The 21,443-nt window shown below is 40.1% G+C and overlaps 1 protein-coding gene across 7 annotated transcripts in view; it reads left to right on the top strand.

Moving 5' to 3' along the window:
• The window catches only part of PRKD1 (protein kinase D1), a 301,945-nt gene that overhangs the window by 265,333 nt on the left and 15,169 nt on the right, over positions 1-21,443 (top strand). For 6 of the 7 annotated variants that reach the window (XM_073348910.1, XM_073348911.1, XM_073348909.1 and 3 more), the window contains 8 exons: positions 262-339; positions 1,633-1,912; positions 4,289-4,341; positions 6,216-6,288; positions 8,065-8,171; positions 9,449-9,610; positions 10,702-10,800; positions 12,882-13,149. In XM_073348910.1, coding sequence (XP_073205011.1) covers positions 262-339; positions 1,633-1,912; positions 4,289-4,341; positions 6,216-6,288; positions 8,065-8,171; positions 9,449-9,610; positions 10,702-10,800; positions 12,882-13,149 — 1,120 coding nt within the window. Of the gene's footprint in view, positions 1-261; positions 340-1,632; positions 1,913-4,288; positions 4,342-6,215; positions 6,289-8,064; positions 8,172-9,448; positions 9,611-10,701; positions 10,801-12,881; positions 13,150-14,763; positions 14,901-21,443 lie in introns of all 7 variants that reach the window. The other variant, XR_012159485.1, reaches the window with a different exon arrangement.

The raw sequence follows: 21,443 nt of genomic DNA, 5'->3' as shown, positions 1-21,443 counted from the left end.
ATTATGCAGATTGAATGGATCTGAACAGATTTTCAAGGGGACAGAAACAGTCACCTCTCTGAATCCAAGACTACTCCCCAGACAAATACAGAGTCCTCCTGCAAATCATTTAATACAAATTATTTTTTTATCAGTCAGAGTGTATCCCTTCACCTAACCACTGTAGAGTTAAATAAAACTTTTGCAAAAGTGAATTTTAATAACTATATCTTGTTCATTTACTTTAAAAAAGCTGTAAAGAAATTATTATTTTTATTATAGCGGAAACGACACTATTGGAGGCTAGACAGCAAATGCATTACACTCTTTCAAAATGATACTGGAAGCAAATATTACAAGGTAAAGATGGCTTCTGTTATTTATGCAGGGCTTTTCAATCTTTTCCCATACTGACATATAATCATCAAGAATTGGAGTGCATAGTTGAGTTAGTTAATAATTATTTGTACTACACTAGTGGTAATTCTTTGAACTACACTGTTCAATATTTGTTTTAATTGTTGAACCTGAATACATTTACCTTTACCTTGCCTGTCACAACCAAAAAGCAGTAGAATTTAATGTTACAATGGCCAGCATAATACTCATGCTGTCAAAGTGATAATATTTTTACTGTTGATGAGAGATTCAGACTCTGTTGGAAAAACCCATTTAGGACATATCTGTGAGCAGAGGGTTCATTTTCTAATGCTCCCATCATTCATAATATAAAACCCATCTAAATTACTATGTATATGGAGGGAGATGTTTTAATTTTGTCCATTGGACAATTAGTGTTCTGATTTAGACTTCGATAGGTATGGCTTTTGTTCTCAGGTATCCCTTGTTACAAAGATAGTTGAAGCCTTTGGGCATTATGGCAATATAAATATTAAATAATAAAGAACATTTTAAAGTTTTTGCTGTCATCTTTGACCTTTTGGGCCCTAATTCAAGAAAGCACTTAAGCATGTGCTTAACTTTAAATGGGTCCCATTGAAGTTAAAGGTCATTAAACAGAGGCATATGTGTTGTGAATGGGGCCTTAATTTGTGTCTTCTCTCTCACTTCAAAACAGCTGAATTCTCCTTCATGTATACCTTACTTATGGCAAAAAAGGTCAGGGGTTCTGGAACAATTTGTATAATGGGTGTTACGTATGATGGGAGTTATATGGCTATAATGGGGGTGTTAAGAGTCATTGAACCAATTTGTAAACCTTGTATATGATGGAAACCACTTCAAGCCAGGGGGTGCTGTAACATCCTGCACATCCCTAGTTCCAGCACCTATAAGAAAGGTAGCAATTATTTTTCTAATGGAGGTCTGCTTATGTATGGAGCAGCCCTACTCATCCCTGCCTGACATTGCCCACTTAATCTCTGTGATAAATTCACAATTATAATTTAAAAGCACTACTTAGTCTTGCAAAGGATCACTTGCAGTGGCCTCCCAAACAGAATTGTGCATTGTAAAGTCCAAGTTACAAGGTTAGCCTCTACATTAGTTCATAAAAACACATTGCTTTTAGTTACACCTGGTTAAATATCACAGCTAATACCACAATGAAATTAAATGTGCTCTATGTTTTAGTCTTATTTGACAGCATGTTGATAGATCTGAATGAAAAAAGTAAATATCTTTTCTCCTCAGGAAATTCCATTATCTGAAATTTTGTCCCTGGAACCTGCAAAAAACTTTTCTTTACTGTCGCAAGAAGCCAATCCTCATTGCTTTGAAATAACCACAGCAAATATTGTTTATTATGTTGGAGAAAACCTAGAAAACCTCTCAAGTGTACCACTGAATAATAGTGTTCTCACCAGTGGCATTGGTCTGGATGTTGCGAGAATGTGGGAGATGGCAATTCAGCATGCTCTGATGCCTGTCATTCCCAAAGGGGCATCGGTTGGATCAGGACCCAGCCTGCACAGTAAGTTGATTTACCCAGTTCCATCTTTACATAAAGGCAGTGGATTAAAATATATATGGATTAGATCTTCCATTGGTGTAAATAAGGATAGTTCCACTGAAGTCAACAAGGCTCCTCCCATGTACTCCTGCGGAGGAACTGGCCATGCATATATTTTAAGCTGTTGGTAGTTTCTCACTGGAACATTTTGGGCGAAGTTTTGCATGAGTCTATGAATATTCAATATACAAATTTATTAGCAAGCAAATAATGTACAAGAAACTTTAGAGCTTGTCCTAAAGTAGTGCATCATCCTCATCGTCACTGGAGTTACTGACATGAATACTGACTGCATTCAGACATGGGCACACAGTGTTCTGAAGGAGCCTGAGTCCCAGAAGGCTACATACATTGCTTGCACTTGGGGGATGAGGACAACGCAAGAACAACAAGCATAAAGAAGGTTATGCACCTTTGGGTTGCTGGAGAGCCTGTAATTGAGTTCTCGCTTCCTTTTGTCCCACTTTTCTGATTGTGGGTTCCCTTCTTTTCCCCTCAAGTGGAGTTATGCAGGGGTTTGTGTGAGGGGGGTGGGAACCGAGGGATGGGACAAGAGCTGGGTCATAGGAGTTTCTTTTGTTTTTTGGAAAAAACGATATTTCAAGGAAGGTTAGGAAATATTCCACTCTCAGTTCTGGGTTATTTAGAGCAATAGTGAGGTGTAGGCTTTTCCTCTGATCATTGATCACTTTCTGTTGGAGGGCTTGCTGGTGGGCAGGGCCAGATAAAGGCAATCACATAGCTCCATATGGAGCTCCCTGTAGTCCTGCCTGTTCTTGGGGTGATTGTGGCTCTGCTGCCAACACAAACGTCTGCTGAGCTGGTTGGGGGCCCATCGCTACTTCCCTGTGGACAAGATAAAGTTTCTTCCACTTTCTAGATCACTGGTCTGTGAACGACACAAAGCTCTACTTACACTTCACCACATATGACTTATACAACTATCACCCAGATGGCCCAGTGCTGAGACAAAATCAACTCCTGGATTAAGAACAGCAGATTGAAGATGAACCCAAGAAGACAGCTATAGTTCAGTCTCCTTTGATTGAAAGCAGACTTGCACAAATGGTCAGTTCAGTATGGAGTTTAGGAGTGCTCTCGGACTCCTCACTCATGCTAAGCTCTCACCTAGCAGCATCAGTGAATAGCATCTTCTGTGCTCTCTGACTGACTAGAAGACTCCATCCCATCCTTGCGTAAGATGGTCTCACCTCAGTTATACACACCTTTGTCACTCCCCATCAGTATTATATTAATGCGGTATCCTGGGCATAAAACCTCCAGCCCTTAGGAAACTCAGGCTCGTACAAAACACTGCAGCGCATTTCCTCAGCAACACCAGCTACAGTAATCACATCAGATCTGTCCTCTGCTCTCTTCACTGGCTTCCCATACGTTTTAGGGTTAAGTTCAAGGTCTCAGTCCTTGTTTTCAAGGTGTTCAATGGCCTGGGCTCAGCATATCTAAAAGATTGCCTAAAGTCTGGGATGAAGATGTTGCTCACAACTCCACTCCTTAGGCATAATGGAACTTTCTATCATAAGGGTAAATAAAGCTCAACTGCTCAGGAGACATTGCTTTCTCAAGGGCTGGTCCAACACTGGAATGAACTCCTACAACAACTAAAGACTGTCACAGTCCACACCACCTTCCACTCAAGGTGTGAGGTTCTTTGACCTGCCCTCTCGAATGTAAACAAGGAGCACAATGTATGTTTTGAACCCTGTCTCACAAAAATAAAACACCACAAAACTAAAGCATTCCACTGCACACTGCAGAGGCTGAGAGAGAGAATGAGCCACATATGACCGAGATTAGTCATGTTGCTTAATAGACTATTGGGAGGTGCTCAGATACTATTGTGGTAAGCGTGTTATAAGAACCAATATAGAATAAAATAGGGTTCTTTGTCTTCAGGTGGTTGGGATCTAACCTTTAGAAAGGGAAAACTCAACCTCAAGCCACTCAAGACAATATATAGGCTTTGTCTGACTGTCCCCTCTTGAAGGTCTGGAAAGCACCATGGGTAATAAGGGTAACACCATAAACCAATAATAAATAGTAATAATTTGCCCCACATGCAATGACATTTACATACTGAAATATTATATTAGGGTGTAAATGCCAAGGATAGAATGGAATTGTTTAAAGTGATGAATCACATCCAAAAGGAAGTGGAAGCCAAATTGCTCAAATCGTGTAAATGTGGACTATATACAGTCTTTGTGGATTATCAGCAGGCATTAATATAATGTAATGTAATAAGAAGAGACGTCTAGTAGATGTTAAAACTAAAAGCACAACTATCTAGAGTATTTATTTCCCTTTTTTCCCCAGGGGATATCTCCATCAGTATTTCGGTATCAAACTGCCAGATTCAAGAAAATGTGGTGAGTGTTCTCTGAATGCTTGTGCTAGACCCCTATGATAACGCTTGTAAAGAAACTGATCTGTTTTGGTAAGAAGAGTATTTGAGAGAATTGCTCATCAGCTATTTTTCACTTGGTGATATTTTCCAGAAATACAATTAAGTCTTAAGGAAATCTCCCATGTAGTACTCTTTCCTTCAGACAGAAGAATTACATTTTGGTAGCTTAGGTAGAATGGGTAGCTTAGTTAACTCTTGTTGCAGTATGCTGATTATTAAAGGCAAACCAGGTAAAATTGGCCTGCATAGGTGGTGTTTGTAGAAGCACTGCAAAATATACACCTAAGAGGATAGTCTCAAATCTTAGTGTAACAACGCCTTCGCTTGCCCTCGCACAAATCAGTGAAAGACCTCCTCCACATGCAATCACCAGTGCTTCTTTTATTAAGTATCAGCTCCCACCACCTTCTATTTACAGACAGTTGTAAACCAGCAACCTGGGGGACAGCTAGCTTCTCCAGCCAGCAGAGATACACAGCCTGTGGCTCCTCCCTTTCCTTTGACTTCCCTCCTGCCAGCGTTATATAGCCCCCTGGCAAATAAGGCCCGCAGTTGCTTCTCTTTCACCAATTAGGTGTGGCATACTCAACCAGCCCCAATTAATCCTTCTTAATTGGAGCTGGGTTAACAGAGGCCTGGCTCAGGGCCTTCTGACCAGCACCCTGTTATATTTAGTAAATATACATTTTCCTGTTGCCAAAGAAAGAGTAGGCATTCTGCACTGCACATCTTCCCAAGAATGGAGCTGTACTAGGGTCTGGATCTGTGGCTCATGGGTGCACATCTCAGTGCACCGGTTACAGCCATTGATCCCTTTAAAACTGGGAACTGGAGTCAACAGGGCACATGACGAGGAACAACTATGTGACCTGCGGGCTTCCTGACTCTAAGGGTATAATGTAGACATACTCGAGCTAGATTTAGTAAAGTTGCAGCAACACAGGCTAAACAAGCTTGCCTGGAACTCTGGGTATTTACTTAGGGGGTAGCCACACTGAAGTCTGTAGTACTGTGGCTTCACTGCTCTGGTACCCAAGTTACCAGATTAAAGCTAGCTCAGGTATGTCTATACTTCATGATTGCAGTGTAGACATATGTTTAGGCAGGGGTCACAGACCAGAGAGACCCAAGATCATGGAGGCCCTACTATAGATCTCTCCATTTTAGCCGGGAAAGGGCTACCTCCCTCTGTCCAGGTGCAGAAAACATAAATGCGCTCTGTTAAAAGAGTTTTATATCATTTTGAACCTTTCTTCATCTTCTGCTTATTAAATAACGGTCCTGAAGATAGGGATGTGGAACTAAACTTGAGCATTTGCACTTTATTTGGTCTGCCCCAGGTGGTGAATCTGCCAACTGTCTTACTCTACCCTGCAATTAGGCACCAGGAATTGATAGAGGGAGTTCACTGAATACCCTAATATCGAGAGAAGCTCTTTTCTTTCTGCACATCTCTCAGCTGGGGAAGAAGTTTAAAGAATCTGAAGCCCAAAGTTATTAGGTTTTCTCAGACTCACAACTTGTTGACACTATTCTCTCTGGCTGTGGGCTTGGAAAAAGTAAAAAAGGAGCCTCTAAATTCTGCACCTCTACCCACTCATAAAAACTGGGGGGCCAATATTGTCTAGTTTACGGTTACTGCACTCCCCGCTGCCATCACAGTTAGTTGTTTGCTTTAGAAAATCCATCTGGATGCCCCAAGAGTCTCCATTATTCTAATGTGTCATTAAAATGTGATATTCTAAAAATATGGTAGTTCCCATTTGAAAAATATTTCAAAAGAAGATTTTATTTTCATATCTCAGTGCTTAATATGCATTATATTCATACCAACAGGATATTAGTACAGTATACCAAATCTTCCCAGATGAAGTGCTGGGATCGGGACAATTTGGAATTGTTTATGGAGGTAGGACCAATTGTTTCATATGTTTTTGATATAAAAAAACAAGTCTCGATGCCAGGTAACATTTCCTAAACATTCAGGATATTTGGATTTTTAAATGAATCTGTAACATTCAGGAAAGTAGCTGTCTGTTTAATATGTTTCATACTAAGAAACTAAACATATTTTATTTAGCTTTATTTGACAATGTTACTTTATTTTGATTCTGCTTGTAATTGGCAGCTTCATTTCTTTACCCAGGACAGATATTACGCACAAATTCTCCATAAGGCTTAGTGAACACAGTAAACCTGAAGTTCATAGACACAAGTCTCTTGAATGAGATGGAACACAAAAAAATCATGCCTTTTTCGAAAGAGAAATACTATTTTTTTAAAAGTCACATATCTCATGAATGACTCTTCTGATCCACTTCAACTTTGGGGGAAAAAATCCTCTGGCAAGAGACAAAACATGCCGAATTTTAGATGGAAAGTACTGGTTTTTATGTAAAATCAGAATGTGTTTACTCAAATTCCCTGTTTTTATTCAGTCATATCTGCTGACCTTAATGACAAATGTAAGTTTTTATTGTGTTTTACTTTTGTCAGCACTGCAGAGCGAATGTAGCTAGAGGAGAGTAAATAGGATTCTTTTCTGGCTTGCAAATCATGAACAGAATTTGTTCACTGAATTTGAATTGCAGAATCTTTTTCTGGCAATAGTGTATAAGCCAGAAAGAACATAGCTTGACTTTAAGATTCTGACTTGAGTTCACAGGGCTGTCAGAGGGGGGAAATAACCTTTTTGCTTGTAAAATGTGAATGCTTCATACTGTGTCATTGCTATTTTTACAAAATCCTTTCATTAGACTATAACAATTAAATAAGGAGCTGCTACTGCAACTCCATGGTATGGGAAATTATTTTCATTTAAACTAATATCAGAAGGGTGGGGAAATAATTGTTTTTTGTCAAGCAAGAAGAAAATAGAAACACTGTGTCACAAATATATTACAGTATGACTTTTCCTCTGGAAAACAGACATTAAGACATAATCGGAAAGTTGGTTCTAGTAATGGCCTGAATGTCATGTCGACGGAGAGAAAGGAAAGGGAGTTTTTAGTATAGGGCAACTTAATCGTAAATGTGGTGATACAGGTTCATGCTTAGGAATGGAGCTGGATCAATCTCATAAAATTGTATTTCCTGTTTATCTTTCAGACTTTATCAAAAAATTACCTCATTTGGATTTAGCACTGTGAGAAATAAACAATGTGCACATTAGCTCATTTGGAACGATTTTCAATGAAGTGTGTTCATATTTTTGAGATAATAAGATTCTATTTGTGAATCACATGTAAAATACTCAGGAGTTAATCCTGCAAGGTGATGATCCATTAAAGCATTTAAGTATGTGAGTAGTTTCAATGGAACTACTCAAATGCTTTGCTGGGTTGGGGTCATAGTGTTCAGAATCTTGCAGCTTTGAGCCCGTAGTCTGAAAATCATATGGTTGAATTATTAAGGTTCTTTTCTTTTTTCTTGAGTATAGCCCAAATTAATATCGTGTTTGAGCAGCTTTGTCAAATGATGATTTATTTAACATAAGAAATGCTCATTTGCTTAAAAAAAACCAAAAGAAAACCTCTAATGCCTTATACAATTCTACTCATTGCAAGCCTTCTCCTGAAAATGCTTAATTTTTGCCCTTATAAAATACCGTGAAGATGAGATCTAAAAAATCAAATGCTTATCATCTCTAATCATGCTAATTGGTGTATTTTTTAATAATGTGCAGGAAAACATCGCAAAACAGGAAGAGATGTTGCAATTAAAATCATTGACAAACTAAGATTTCCAACCAAACAAGAAAGCCAACTTCGTAATGAGGTTGCAATTTTACAGGTATTTTTTTTTTCATTACCATTTATTTACTGTTTTAACTTCACTTATCATGATGTAAAATTCATGATCCAATCTGGGTGATAGCTAATTTCGTTTGAATGGTGTAGTGAAGTCCTGGATAAAGATTTTAAATGTGTTAAGTGATGCTTCTTTTTGAGAAAGATTTGAAAACAACTGCTTTAAATAATTCTTCTTCCCAAAATATTATTGGCTTGACTAATCAGCATCCATATAAAGAGCACAGAAAAAATTTACTGGGATATAATTAAATGCTGCAGATGTTTATGATTGTGAGCTGGCCAGTCAATGTGCTTTTTATTGATGAGTAGTAACTGTACCTCTGTCATTTGATCCCAATAGATAAATGTCTGCACTTGGAATCATAAAGTCATGTGTTTTTTCTGGCTCACAGAACACCATCAGTAAAAGTTTCACAACTCCCAGGCACAGAGCTAGCTTTTTGATTATTTGGTTTTGTTTTTAGTTTTACCCTTCTGCACTGGAGGTCTCCTCCCCATAGGACAGATTGAGCTGTTGCAGCATTGGTCTTCTGCACATGGCATGCCCTAGAATACACTATACGTTTTCTTTTAAACAGGCCCTTCTAAATTACCATTCAAAATCTTAAAAACTTTTTCACAGAAATACTGTCTTATCTGTTGGTTCACTACATAGAGCAATGGGTTTTAAAATTATACCACAGTTGGTTTTAAAATAATATGAAATGGGTTTAGAGACCATACGTTCTGATAGGCTACCATAGAAACTAGTATGTGCGTGATGGGGCATTAATTAAAACCTAATTACCATTTTATGGTCATAAAATGTGAGTTGAAAGTTTGCACATATGTGTGAGAAAAAATTGTAGATCTTGAAATCATGCCTAAAATGTTCAACTCTCTATTTTTAATAAAATGGTGCAATCTGTATAGAACTCAAAGATATTTTACTTGTAACCCTTATGATACTAAATATTAGGGAAAAAAAATTTGTAATTTTGAAGCCTCATGCACACTGGGAAAAATACCATGTTTGCTGAACTGGTTTTAAATTTGCCCTTGCTGATGTTGCTACTAATGCTACCTCACCAAGAAAACAGTCTCTACAACTTTTATGCTTGGCCCATACTTACCAGACAAAACTATTTAAACCATTTGAGCCTGGACTGGTGGCCAGGGTATATGGGACCTAAAGTCTGAACAGCTATATAGAAATAGAGCTCACTACAGTACTGGGAAAAACTCATTTGATTCAATTGCTATATTTATCTTTAACAGAACCTTCATCATCCTGGAGTAGTAAATCTGGAGTGTATGTTTGAGACACCGGAAAGAGTGTTCGTTGTTATGGAAAAGCTCCATGGAGACATGTTGGAGATGATCTTGTCAAGTGAAAAAGGCAGATTGCCAGAACGAATAACAAAGTTTTTAATTACCCAGGTAAGAACCTAATTATAGAGCCAGAAAGGTATTTAACATCAAGTGTTATAATTATTTGCTACATTTTCCGTTGTCATAATTTACACCAGTAATTTTTTTAAACCTGGTATTATATTATTAAGACCTGTATTGATACCTTCATATGCCCTGCCTATCATCCCCACAGGGCCCGATCCAGTAGGCATGCTCTCAGTATGCCTAATATCCACACAAGGCAGTTAGGGTGGTGTGGAGATTTGAATAGAGGTTCCCTGCCACTCAGGTGAACATTCTAACCACTGGACTACGGTATATTGTGATACAGGGCTCTCTGCCTCTCTTGTTGAAGCTGTTCCACTGTAATTAAATATTAATTGGATCAGAGACAGAATGAGAAGGACTCTCTTTACTGCAGTTATTAGGGCACTCACCTGTTCAAATCCCTTGTACTCAACAGACAGAGAGGGGAATTGAACTAGTGTCTCCCATATACCAGTTGAGCACCCTAACCATTGGGCTAAAGGCATGCTTACCACTGTAATGCCTAAGTTCCTCTGTGGATCCAGGTGTGCCTCCCTATCTTTCCACAAGCTATAATTCTCCTTTCTCCCCCTGCCAAAAGGCTCCTATGCTGTGAAAACTTTGAATGCACATTTTGAAAAGTATAAATGTAGAGCTTGAACAGCAGAGCTTTGCAAGCAAAACCATGAAGCATTTTTGGAGTCCCAAAATTTCACGGGGGGGGTGGAGTAGGACTCCAGAATTGAAGGAAAGGAATTTTGTGAAAATTTGTGAATTGTGTGTTCATTTAGAATGGAAACTGTTTGGGACAAGAAGCTACCTTATTTCATGTCGTAAAGCATTTAGAACACTTTCAGGCACTCTATAAATAATAGCCAGTGATGATAATAGAATTTTTTAGCAATTCCATTTTTTGAAAGTTTAGTAAAATTTATATTTCTATGTGATTGTGTATTTCTCTAAGAAACACTGAAGTGTAACCAATGATCCTCTGTTTATTGTAATTGCTGTCAGAATCCTATTGAAATTAAAAATAAATAGAGAGAATGAAATTCTAAACTGAATGTTAATGATTATGTATTTCTTCATAGATCCTTGTTGCCTTGAGGCATCTTCACTTTAAAAATATTGTTCATTGTGATCTCAAGCCAGAAAATGTACTGCTAGCATCAGCCGATCCTTTCCCACAGGCAAGTAGAACATACTCTCTCTATATAAACATCAATGTATATTAAGAAGCCCCAACGTTAGATCATATTAGCTATGGTTAGGGCTCCGTGTTTGTCATGGAGGTTGCAGAAGTCACTGATTCCATGACTTTCCGTGACTTCTGTGGGAGCCAGTGTGGCTGACCCTAGAGCCGCCCAGGCAGCTGGCTCTGGTGCCAGCTGCTCAGGTGGCCCCGGGGGAGCCTGTTGGAGCAGCTCTGCAGCCAGCTGCTCCGACGGCCGCACATCCACCTGCACCGTCCGCTGCTGGAGTGGCCCCAGGCCCAGCCGCACTGGCTGCTGCTCAGGCATACCCAGGCAGCTAGCTCTGGGGACCACCTGAGCAGCACCTGGTGCGGCTGGCCCCAGGGACTGCCTGAGCCGCAGTCCCCAGGTGACCAGTGTAGCCTCTGCAAGCAGCCCCCGGCGGCGGTTCCCGGACAGCCAGTGCAGCCGCTGCCAGTGGCCCCTGGCAGGAGTGCCTGGGTGGCCGGTGCAGCAGCTGCCAACAGCCCCTGGCAGCTGGTGCCGTGGCTGGCCCTGCCCCCCCCCAATACACCCATTCCCCCAGGGCGACTGTCCCCCAGCACCAGCTCGCCAGACACCCCCACCCTCCCCAGCAGCAACCCCCCATCTTTTCCCCCAGAAGCGGCTCCTCCAGATGTCCCTCTTCCCCCCTCCCCCAGCAGAAGCCCCAGTGCTCCCCAGCAGCAAGCCCCTTAAGCTTTGGTAATGGGTGTTTTTAGTAAAAGTCATGGACAGGTCATAACCCATGAATTTTTATGTATTGCCCTTGACCTGTCCATGACTTTTACTAAAAATACCCATTACTAAATTGTTGCTTTAGCTATGGTTATTTGTATGGACCAGGATTTTCAAAAGTGACCTGTGATTTTGGGTGCATCTGTTGATGGGTACCCAACTAGATACATCCAAAATCACAAGTTACTTATGAAAATCTTGGGCTTTAGGGGTTTTTTTGTTTTGTTTTTTTGCAGTAATATTTTACCTGATTTTCAAAAAATCAGCCATGTCACTTTGTGTGCAGAAACTTGCAGACAACTGGATATCTAATTTGTACAATATTAGCATGCAATTCAGGTGTTTTACACATGCAAATGGATAGTTTTGGCCATGCTAATTGGTCATTTGCACACACAGCCACAATAATCACTCACCTATCTGTCTGAAAATTAGGTCCATGATTGTGAAGAATGTGGGAAATATCTGTATTAATTTCATGAACTTTTTTATATAGAGAGAGACATCTGTGGGTCTGGTGGTCATAGCAATTCAGGGTAGAGGGTATCTAAGGGTCAAATCAGTCTTAGCTTTAGTTGGCAGGAAACAAAGTAAATGGCTGTAGATATCCCCAGTTGCTGGTACTGAAATGATTAGTGGAGGTTATAATTCCTTTGAAGTTTGCTTACAGTAATGTGGAATTGGGAATCTGACTGGGCCCCTGGGGTGTGATCCCATTTTGAAACACCCAGGAGCTTTCAGATGGGAACTCTTAAACAAGGAGCTTGAAAGTGATTAAAAGCTGAGCCTCTGAAGAGACAGGGAGACATGGGTCTGCAGAAGAGCAGACGGTAGCTTGATCCTCAGGAGAGCAGGGAAATACCAAGACTATATCTGGCCTATCTAACTGAAGGAAATGTTAGGCTTAGCATTTACGTATTTAGGCTTTTATTGTTTTAATCCTTTTCTCTCTCCTTGTTATGTTCCTATGGATAAATAAATACTTTTTTTTTTCTTTTGAACAACCTATCTGGTGTCACTGCATGTACCAACTGATCACAGTTCCTTGAACCTGCTGAGGAAAGCACAGATGAGAAACTGTTCATCAAGGCTAACAGTGGGTTGAATTGTGTGATTCCCCTCTGAGAGAAGTGCATGAATAGGCCTGCTACTTGAAAGAGGTGCCTATGGAGAGACAGGACAAAGACAGCTCACCCCTGAGCTCCAGCAATGAATTACAAAAGAATCTGAAGTAGGCAGAGAGTAAAACAAAATTAAAATGTTATTTCTGTTGATTTTACTATAACACTTTGTTCAAACAGGTAAAACTTTGTGACTTTGGCTTTGCCCGAATCATTGGAGAGAAGTCATTCAGGCGCTCAGTAGTGGGCACACCAGCCTACCTTGCTCCAGAAGTGCTGAGAAACAAAGGCTATAATAGGTCTTTGGATATGTGGTCTGTGGGTGTCATTATTTATGTGAGCCTTAGTGGTACATTTCCATTCAATGAAGATGAAGACATTCATGACCAAATCCAGAATGCTGCTTTCATGTACCCACCAAATCCCTGGAAGGAAATCTCTCATGAAGGTAATATCCCGTTTTTGATTCTAGAATCTGCGTGCCTATGCAGTATAACTATAGTGCCTTATATTGGGTTTATCTCCATTTGACAAGTGACAAAAAGATATTAAAATTACAAATCAAATCAAGTATCATTCAGATTTTTTAAAACATCAGTCCTGTTAGGCCTTCTACTGTGAGGAACATTGTTAAATTACAATGAACTTTTGTGTTCTCAGTGCAGAGCTTTTTGTTATGGAAATAATAGTGTGATGCAATGAGAATTTTTCTTGAGTCTCCACAGGATTTAATTTTCTGTACCTCCTGCACTGTCTGCCCTGTGGTGAAATAGTGTGGGGGGGGGGAAGGATGAAGGGTGGGGGCGGTGCAGTGTTAAACAAAGGCTGGGCAAGAGGGCCTTGAGTTAGGGGCACAGTTATGTGCATGTTCCTTAATTCTTCAGGCACTATAAGGATTAAAAGAGCACGTTGAGCTACATGTTGTATTGGAGAAACTGGAGTGACTTCTGACCCTTGGACACCCAAAGTTCAGGCAGGAAGGACGTTTTAGAGATGCTGGGTGTGTGAGCAGCAAGTTGGAGTGTATTCTTTTCTTGCCTTATCTGCTGCTCTCACTGCTCATAGTTCCTCCAGGTAGGGTTGCCACCTCTGAAGTACAAAAAAACAGAACATCCATCATGGAGCCTTTACTTTGTGGTCTCTGCTTTCTCAATAAGTCAGGCTCCTTCTCCCTCTATTGGCCTGGCCAAGCCCAGTTCTTAAGTTGGAGGTGTTGTGGTTATGCTGTGGGAACAGTCAGAGTCGAGATAGCCAGCAGCTGCCACCTGGATAGGGGGAGCAGGATTGTGCAGCCAGGCCAAGGCATTGGGGCAAGGGGAGGCAACCGTATTTGCGTTTCTGTTGGAAGCATGGGCTGTCAGGGCTAGGCACAAAGTGACCCTTCCCCTTTTCGGATTGAGCTCCTTAACCCTCCCTTCTATGGCTTCAGCTTTGATCAAATTTGTGGTGAATGGTATATTACGCAACTGACAAAAACTGGAATTCTTATTGTCCCAGGAAGACTTACAGATTTCCTGGGACAACCGCCTCAAAAAAAAGGATGATCTTGGGAAAAGCTGGATAGGTGGTGACCCTACCTCCAGGGTATCATGCCTCTGTAAGCTAAATACTGCTTACCCCCCTAGCTACCACATGCCACTGCTACCAAACCATAAATGCAACTGGAGACTGCTCTCGGCTGTTTGTGTGAAATGATCACTTTCCCTGATTTGAAATTGCTCTGTCTCCCTAATGCTGCACCTACCTGCCTCTGCACATCCTCCTCTTCCATCCCCACCTATCTCTACAACCCACTTCTCATCTACAGATTGCTTATGTATCATGCCACCCCCTCTGTAGGTGAGGTAAAGGGGGAATTAAACAATTACAGAGCAGAGGGAGTCACAAACAGATTGGTTTTCAGAAGCAGAACATGAAAACAGCGCCACAGGAGAGACTGTGGAGGGAAAGGCTTAGCAAGTAGAAGTGTGGCACTGGGAACTAGAGCACTAGTAAATGGTATCAAAGACTGCTGTTAAATATAAAAGAATCAATATGGATAACTGACCTTGGATGTCTCTAGGGAGATCAACAACCAAGACTAGTGAAGTCTCTGCACCAGGCCTAACCAAACAGGGCTGACTGAAACTAGCTGCCTTCAGATGATGGCTGCATGACTTCACCACAGAGTGTTTGTGTGTAATGGATTTCCTCAGCCAAGTTGAGTTTCCATTTCTAAACATTAGTTGTTCTATCTTATTTCTCTCTCAACCCCCACATCCAAAAATATTTTTTTTTCTAAACTTATTTGATGAATGTTTAAGCAAAACAAAAAAAGAATCAATAGAAATAATACAATCCTAATTTAACTATATATGACAATATATACCAGGGAGAGTTAAAGAGGTGGAATTTAAAATATCCTGGGGAGTGTTCCTCTAGTTGTTAAAACAGAGACTTGGAATCAGGAGTTCTGGCTTTTATTGCTGTCTCTGATTCATTATGTGACTTCGGGCAAATTAACTAACTTCTCTGTGCCACCACTGACACATTTAAAACATATATAATAATACCTCCCTCATAGAAGTGCTTTTAGGCCTAATTAATTGTTTATAGAGTGCCTTGAGACTCTTGGATGAAAGGTGCTAGGTAAATGAATGAGTTATGTCTGATATTGTATTTACACTGGCAGAATAAAGTTTGATAAGATCAACTGAAAAAAAAAGTTAAAAATGCTGTAATTCTAGAAAAGTACACACAGAAAACCACCAAAAACCTCCACAACTTTTTGTATTATGCATTCTGATTGAATCTGAGTGTTGTGCAGGATGCTTTACCTGGCATTAGAGAGATAAGCAGACGGCAATCAACACAGAACAGACAGTAGGAAATTGTCTCCTACAAGTCCCTACTACAGCAGACAGAAGATCAGTCTCTACATTCACAGCTGAAGATTCTGTAGCAGCATCTATGGAAAACCCACCTGCTGTGCTGTTATCTCTACCCTTTCCAGAGTCACAGCTTTAGTTAGAAGAAAAGGAGTACTTGTGGCACCTTAGAGACGAACAAATTTATTTGAGCATAAGCTTTCGTGAGCTACAGCTCACTTCATCGGATGCATTCAGTGGAAAATACAGTGGGGAGATTTATATAGATAGAGAACATGAAACAAAGGGTGTTACCATACACACTGTAACGAGAGTGATCATAGAATCATAGAATATCAGGGTTGGAAGGGACCTCAGGAGGTCATCTAGTCCAACCCCCTGCTCAAAGCAGGACCAATCCCCAACTAAATCATCCCAGCCAGAGCTTTATCAAGCCTGACCTTAAAAATATCTAAGGAAGACGGTTCCACCACCTCCCTCGGTAACACACTCCAGTGTTTCACCACCCTCCTAGTGAAAAAGTTTTTCCTAATATCCAACCTAAACCTCCCCCACTGCAACTTGAGACCATTACTCCTTGTTCTGTTATCAGCTACTACTGAGAACAGTCTAGATCCATCCTCTTTGGAACCCCCTTTCAGGTAGTTGAAAGCAGCTATCAAATCCCCCCTCATTCTTCTCTTCCACAGACTAAACAATCCCAGTTCCCTCAGCCTCTCCTCATAAGTCATGTGTTCCAGTCCCCTAATCATTTTTGTTGCCCTGCGCTGGACTCTTTCCAATTTTTCCACATCCTTCTCGTAGTGTGGGGCCCAAAACTGGACACAGTACTCCAGATGAGGCCTCACCAATGTCGAATAGAGGGGAACGATCACATCCCTCGATCTGCTGGCAGTGCCCCTACTTATACCTCCCAAAATGCCATTGGCCTTCTTAAGGTGAGCTATTACCAGCAGGAGAGCTGGGTGGGGGAGGAACTTTTGTAGTGATAATCAAGATGGGCCATTTCCAGAAGTTGATAAGAACGTCTGAGGAACGGGGGGGTGGAGGGGAGGGAATAAACATGGGGAAATAGTTTTACTTTGTATAATGACACATCCACTCCCCATCTCTATTCAAGCCTAAGTTAATTGTATCCAGTTTGCAAATTAATTCCAATTCAGCAGTCTCTCATTGGAGTCTGTTTTTAAAGGTTTTTTTGTTGAAGAATTGTCACTTTCAGGTCTCTAATCAAGTGACCAGAGAGATTGAAGTGTTCTCCGACTGGTTTTTGAATGTTATAATTCTTGACGTCTGATTTGTGTCCATTTATTCTTTTACATAGAGACTGTCCAGTTTGGCCAATGTACATGGCAGAGGGGCATTGCTGACACATGATGGCATATAGCACATTGGTATATGTGCAGGTGAACGAGTCTCTGATAATGTGGCTGATTGATTAGGCCCTATGATGATGAATAGATATGTGGACACAGTTGGCAATGGGCTTTGTTGCAAGGATAAGTTCCTGGGTTAGTGGTTCTGTTGTGTGGGGTGTGGTTGCTGGTGAGTATTTGCTTCAGGTTGGGGGGCTGTCTGTAAGCAAGGACTGGCCCGTCTCCCAAGATCTGTGAGAGTGATGGGTCGTCCTTCAGGATAGGTTGTAGATCCTTGATGATGCATTGGAGAGGTTTTAGTTGGGAGAAGATGGTGATGGCTAGGATCTGCAACCTATCCTGAAGGACGACAGTCTCTTTGGTCACTCGATTACAGACCTAAAAGTCGCAATTCTTCAACAAAAAAACTTCAAAAACAGACTCCAACGAAAGACTGCTGAACTGGAATTAATTTGCAAACTGGATACAATTAACTTAGGCTTGCATAGAGACTGGCAGTGGATGGGTCATTACACAAAGTAAAACTATTTCCCCATGTTTATTCCCCCCCACACACACACAACTGTTTCTCAGACGTTCTTGTCAACTGCTGGAAATGGCCCACCTTGATTATGATGACAAAAGGTTCCCCCGCCCCGCCCCCGCTCTCCTGCTGGTAATAGCTCACCTTACGTGATCACTCTTGTTACAGTGTGTATGGTAACACCCTTTGTTTCATGTTCTCTGTGTATATAAATCTCCCCACTGTATTTTCCACTGAATGCATCTGATGAAGTGAGCTTATGCTCACATAAATTTGTTAGTCTCTAAGGTGACATAAATACTCCTTTTCTTTTTGCGAATACAGACTAACAAGGCTGCTACTCTCAAGCTTTAGTTAGGAGAGTCATCAGATATAATACTGCAGAATGGAGAGTCTGAGCTTGTCATATATAAAAGGGGGGGCGGGAAACTACCATACATTTTAACAATTAATTCTAAAGATCATTTATTTTAAAAATTGCTTACACATTGTGGTTGTTTTATATATTTACAGTTACTTAATTGTTTGATCAGTTAGCCTGTTCTGGAGATGAACTGAACCAAAATCCCCAGTCATAACAACCCGAATTTGTTGAAAGTCAGGCAGGGAATTGGAATCTGAATGCAACTCCAAATTTTGCAAGCTGAATTTTATCTCTAAAATGGACTAAACAAAACTCTCAAATCTAAACACTACCCATTAACTTCAGTATGTTCAAAAAACAATGCATGCTATCCATTTTGGGGGCAATTCTTGTCTTGATTATATTCTCGATACTACAGTGATAGGTGAAACATACTATAGCTGGACAAAAAATAAAAACCTGTCTGAAGGGTTTCCGTTATTTTGAAATATTCAGACTCATTTTTAATTTTTTAAAAATTTTCATTATTTTAATATATTTTATTTTTATTAAAATGTTATGAAAATGGTTTGACATTGAAAAAGTTAATTACTTTCAACACATAAAAAAGGAACTTTTTGTGAAGAAATTATTAAAGAACATTTTTTAAAAAATACAAATTTCAGCTTTCAGAGTAACAGCCGTGTTAGTCTGTATTCGCAAAAAGAAAAGGAGGACTTGTGGCACCTTAGAGACTAACCAATTTATTAGAGCATAAGCTTTCGTGAGCTACAGCTCACTTCTTCAGATGCATATCGTGGAAACTGCACTTTCCACGATATGCATCTGAAGAAGTGAGCTGTAGCTCACGAAAGCTTATGCTCTAATAAATTGGTTAGTCTCTAAGGTGCCACAAGTCCTCCTTTTCTTTTTACAAATTTCAGCAGCTCTGAAGGTACCTGATGGAGTTTTGATTAGAAATCTTGGGACTAGGATAAGTGCATGATGTAAGAAAATCATATAGCCTAATGAAGCATGCACTGCCTTCTGACATGGTACACTATATGCCTGTGCACCTGAACAAACACTGCAGAGAAAATGAAAACATGCTGGATAAAATGTTTTCTTGGACAAAAGGGGAGAGACCTGAGGGTATATTTACTTTCTTAGGGTATGTCTACAGTGGGCCCCTGCCCCCCCAAAAAAAGGTTGCAGCAGTGCGTTTCAGGGCCCAAGTCTACAGACTCATGCTCGCACTGCAGTACTAAAACTAACCTCTTAGGTGTTCCTGCTTGGACTGGAGTTCTGGCTCTGAAGCCTGGCAGAGGTCGGTTTCAGAGCCTAAGCTCTAGCCTGAGCAGAAATGCCTACACACCTATTTTTAGCACCGGAGAACATTGTGCACAAGCCTGAGACTTACTGTTGCAGGGTTTGTTTATTGTTGTTCGTTTGCATTGTAGACATACCCTTAATTGACCCCAAAGAAGTTAGTTCTAGTAGTCTATGGTCAAGTGAGAAGCCCTTTTAGGTCATATTAATTTAGGTCTGAGAGGTTCAAGTTGGAACTAAGTAAGGAGATCATTGAAAATGGCTTCCAGGTCCAATGGAGATCCATAGCTAGAAGAGAATTCTGTGGTATAACCAAGTGCATTCTGTAGCTAGTAAAATTCCCAAAATAAACCTGAATTAAACCTGCACCTTGTCAGATGAAACCTGGAGCAATTCAGAGATTATCTGAGGCTGGCTTGCCAGTAACTGAAGACAGAAGATATAAACAAAAGGTTGCCAGTAGATAGCAAGATGAGATGTTGAAAGGCATTATTAAATCTGTTTTTGTGCAAGATTACCAAAGAAATTACATCACCACAGTACCCCAGATTACTTCCGTTATACGCCAGAATTTAAAGGCATTGAACAGCAGCCAGCTTCCAAAGTGAAGTTAATGTGTGATTTGCCTACATAAATAAATAAATAAATAAATAAATAATGAACCAAACCACCACCTTTGTTTGTGGACACAGGGCACTTTAACATGAAATAATTTGAGTTCACCCACAACAAATTTCAAGAGTAGGCAAACCCTAAGACTAATATATATACTTAGCTTTTTGAAAGATACTTTTCATGAAGACAGGTTATTACTACAATACACAAAATCAGAGGTGGAGAAAATGCAGCCGCTTGGTGGTAAAGCACCTTACGTTAGAATTGTTTACCAAGTTTCTGGAGAGAATTGTTCAGTTTTGGAAGCCCGTTAGAATGTAACAGTTCTTTCATATAATCTACCAGCTTCTTCCCCACCCCAACCTTATGTTACTATGTTTAGTTAACAATTTTATATTCCTAAAGACATAACTTGGGTTACAATTACAGCAGGTTTATAAAACAGCTAATGATACAAAGCAATAAAACTTGTAGATTGGAATTTTTGGTCATTATTGTACTGTGTGCAGTTCTTAGGAAATTTTGTAATGTGTACATTTTCAAAAGGATGCTGTAAATATAATTCTGAAGGCTGTTTCCCAAAATGTCAATTTACATTTTATTGAGTAATACGTTAAGGCGGCCAGAACCAGACACAAACATGGCAGTAATAATAATATAGTGTGCTGGAGAGTATTGTGTGGCTTTGTTGGGACTTTCCTTTTCTTCTTTTTGGCTTTAGAAAGTGTCAGTACTTGCTTTTCTTGTTTTAAGTTGTTTTAAACTTTTAACTGATATATGAAAAAGTGACTAGAGCTTTCAAGGGGGCATTTCTGATTTTGAAAATCTCAATACATAAACCAGCATTATATAATAATATCACCTTTCTGTTTCATAGCATTTGTGACCCTTGATTTCAGAGTGCCTTATAGAGGAATATAAGAATATCATTGTCCCCATTTCATAGATGGACTACACACACACAATATTTGACATCACTCTGAGCAGAATGAATGGAAAAGTGTAACCCTTTCAGAATGCTGTTGTGGTTACTGATCTAGTAACCAGGGCCAGAAAGCAAGCCAAAGGAGCAGACTGCAAAAATGCTGATAACAGGCTTGTTTGTTCCAAGGAACAATAACTAGAATGGACATGTGATTTACTAACACTACTTATTGTTCGGACTGTTGTTTGTGTTTAGATTGTCAAATTCAAAATAAAACAGATGGGGTATTAGACCACAACCAGAGGAAAATCAAAGAAGTAAAAAAGGTCACACTTGCTGCTTCAGTGTCTTTACATTTCTTGCTGTTTTCCCCCTTATGACTATCTTTTATTACTTGTATTGTGGTGGCGACTAGAGATTTCAGTCAAGGATCAACCCCCCATTGTGTTACACATTGTACAAAAACACTTAACCTAAAGATTATTCCTGACCACAGAGAGTGCTCCCATTGGCATAATTACTCCGCTTCAACAAGAGGCGGAAGCAATGTCGGCTTTTTCATACCCCTGAGTGACATCAGTTACATTGACTTAAGCGGTAGGGTAGACAAGCCCTAAGTGTACGATTGAGGTGGATTCAACAGACAGGAAGCACAAGTAAACAGCGTGATGATGCTGGTTAGCATGATAAGCAGAGGTTAGAGCACACTACCTGCCTAATCATTGTTGAGTTTTTGTAGGCATGATAGCAGAGGAGAGTTTTAA

The sequence above is a fragment of the Lepidochelys kempii genome, chromosome 6, assembly GCF_965140265.1.
Source record: "Lepidochelys kempii isolate rLepKem1 chromosome 6, rLepKem1.hap2, whole genome shotgun sequence".
In the NCBI taxonomy this organism is placed as follows: domain Eukaryota; kingdom Metazoa; phylum Chordata; order Testudines; family Cheloniidae; genus Lepidochelys; species Lepidochelys kempii.
This window is presented reverse-complemented; position numbering and strand designations above follow the sequence as displayed.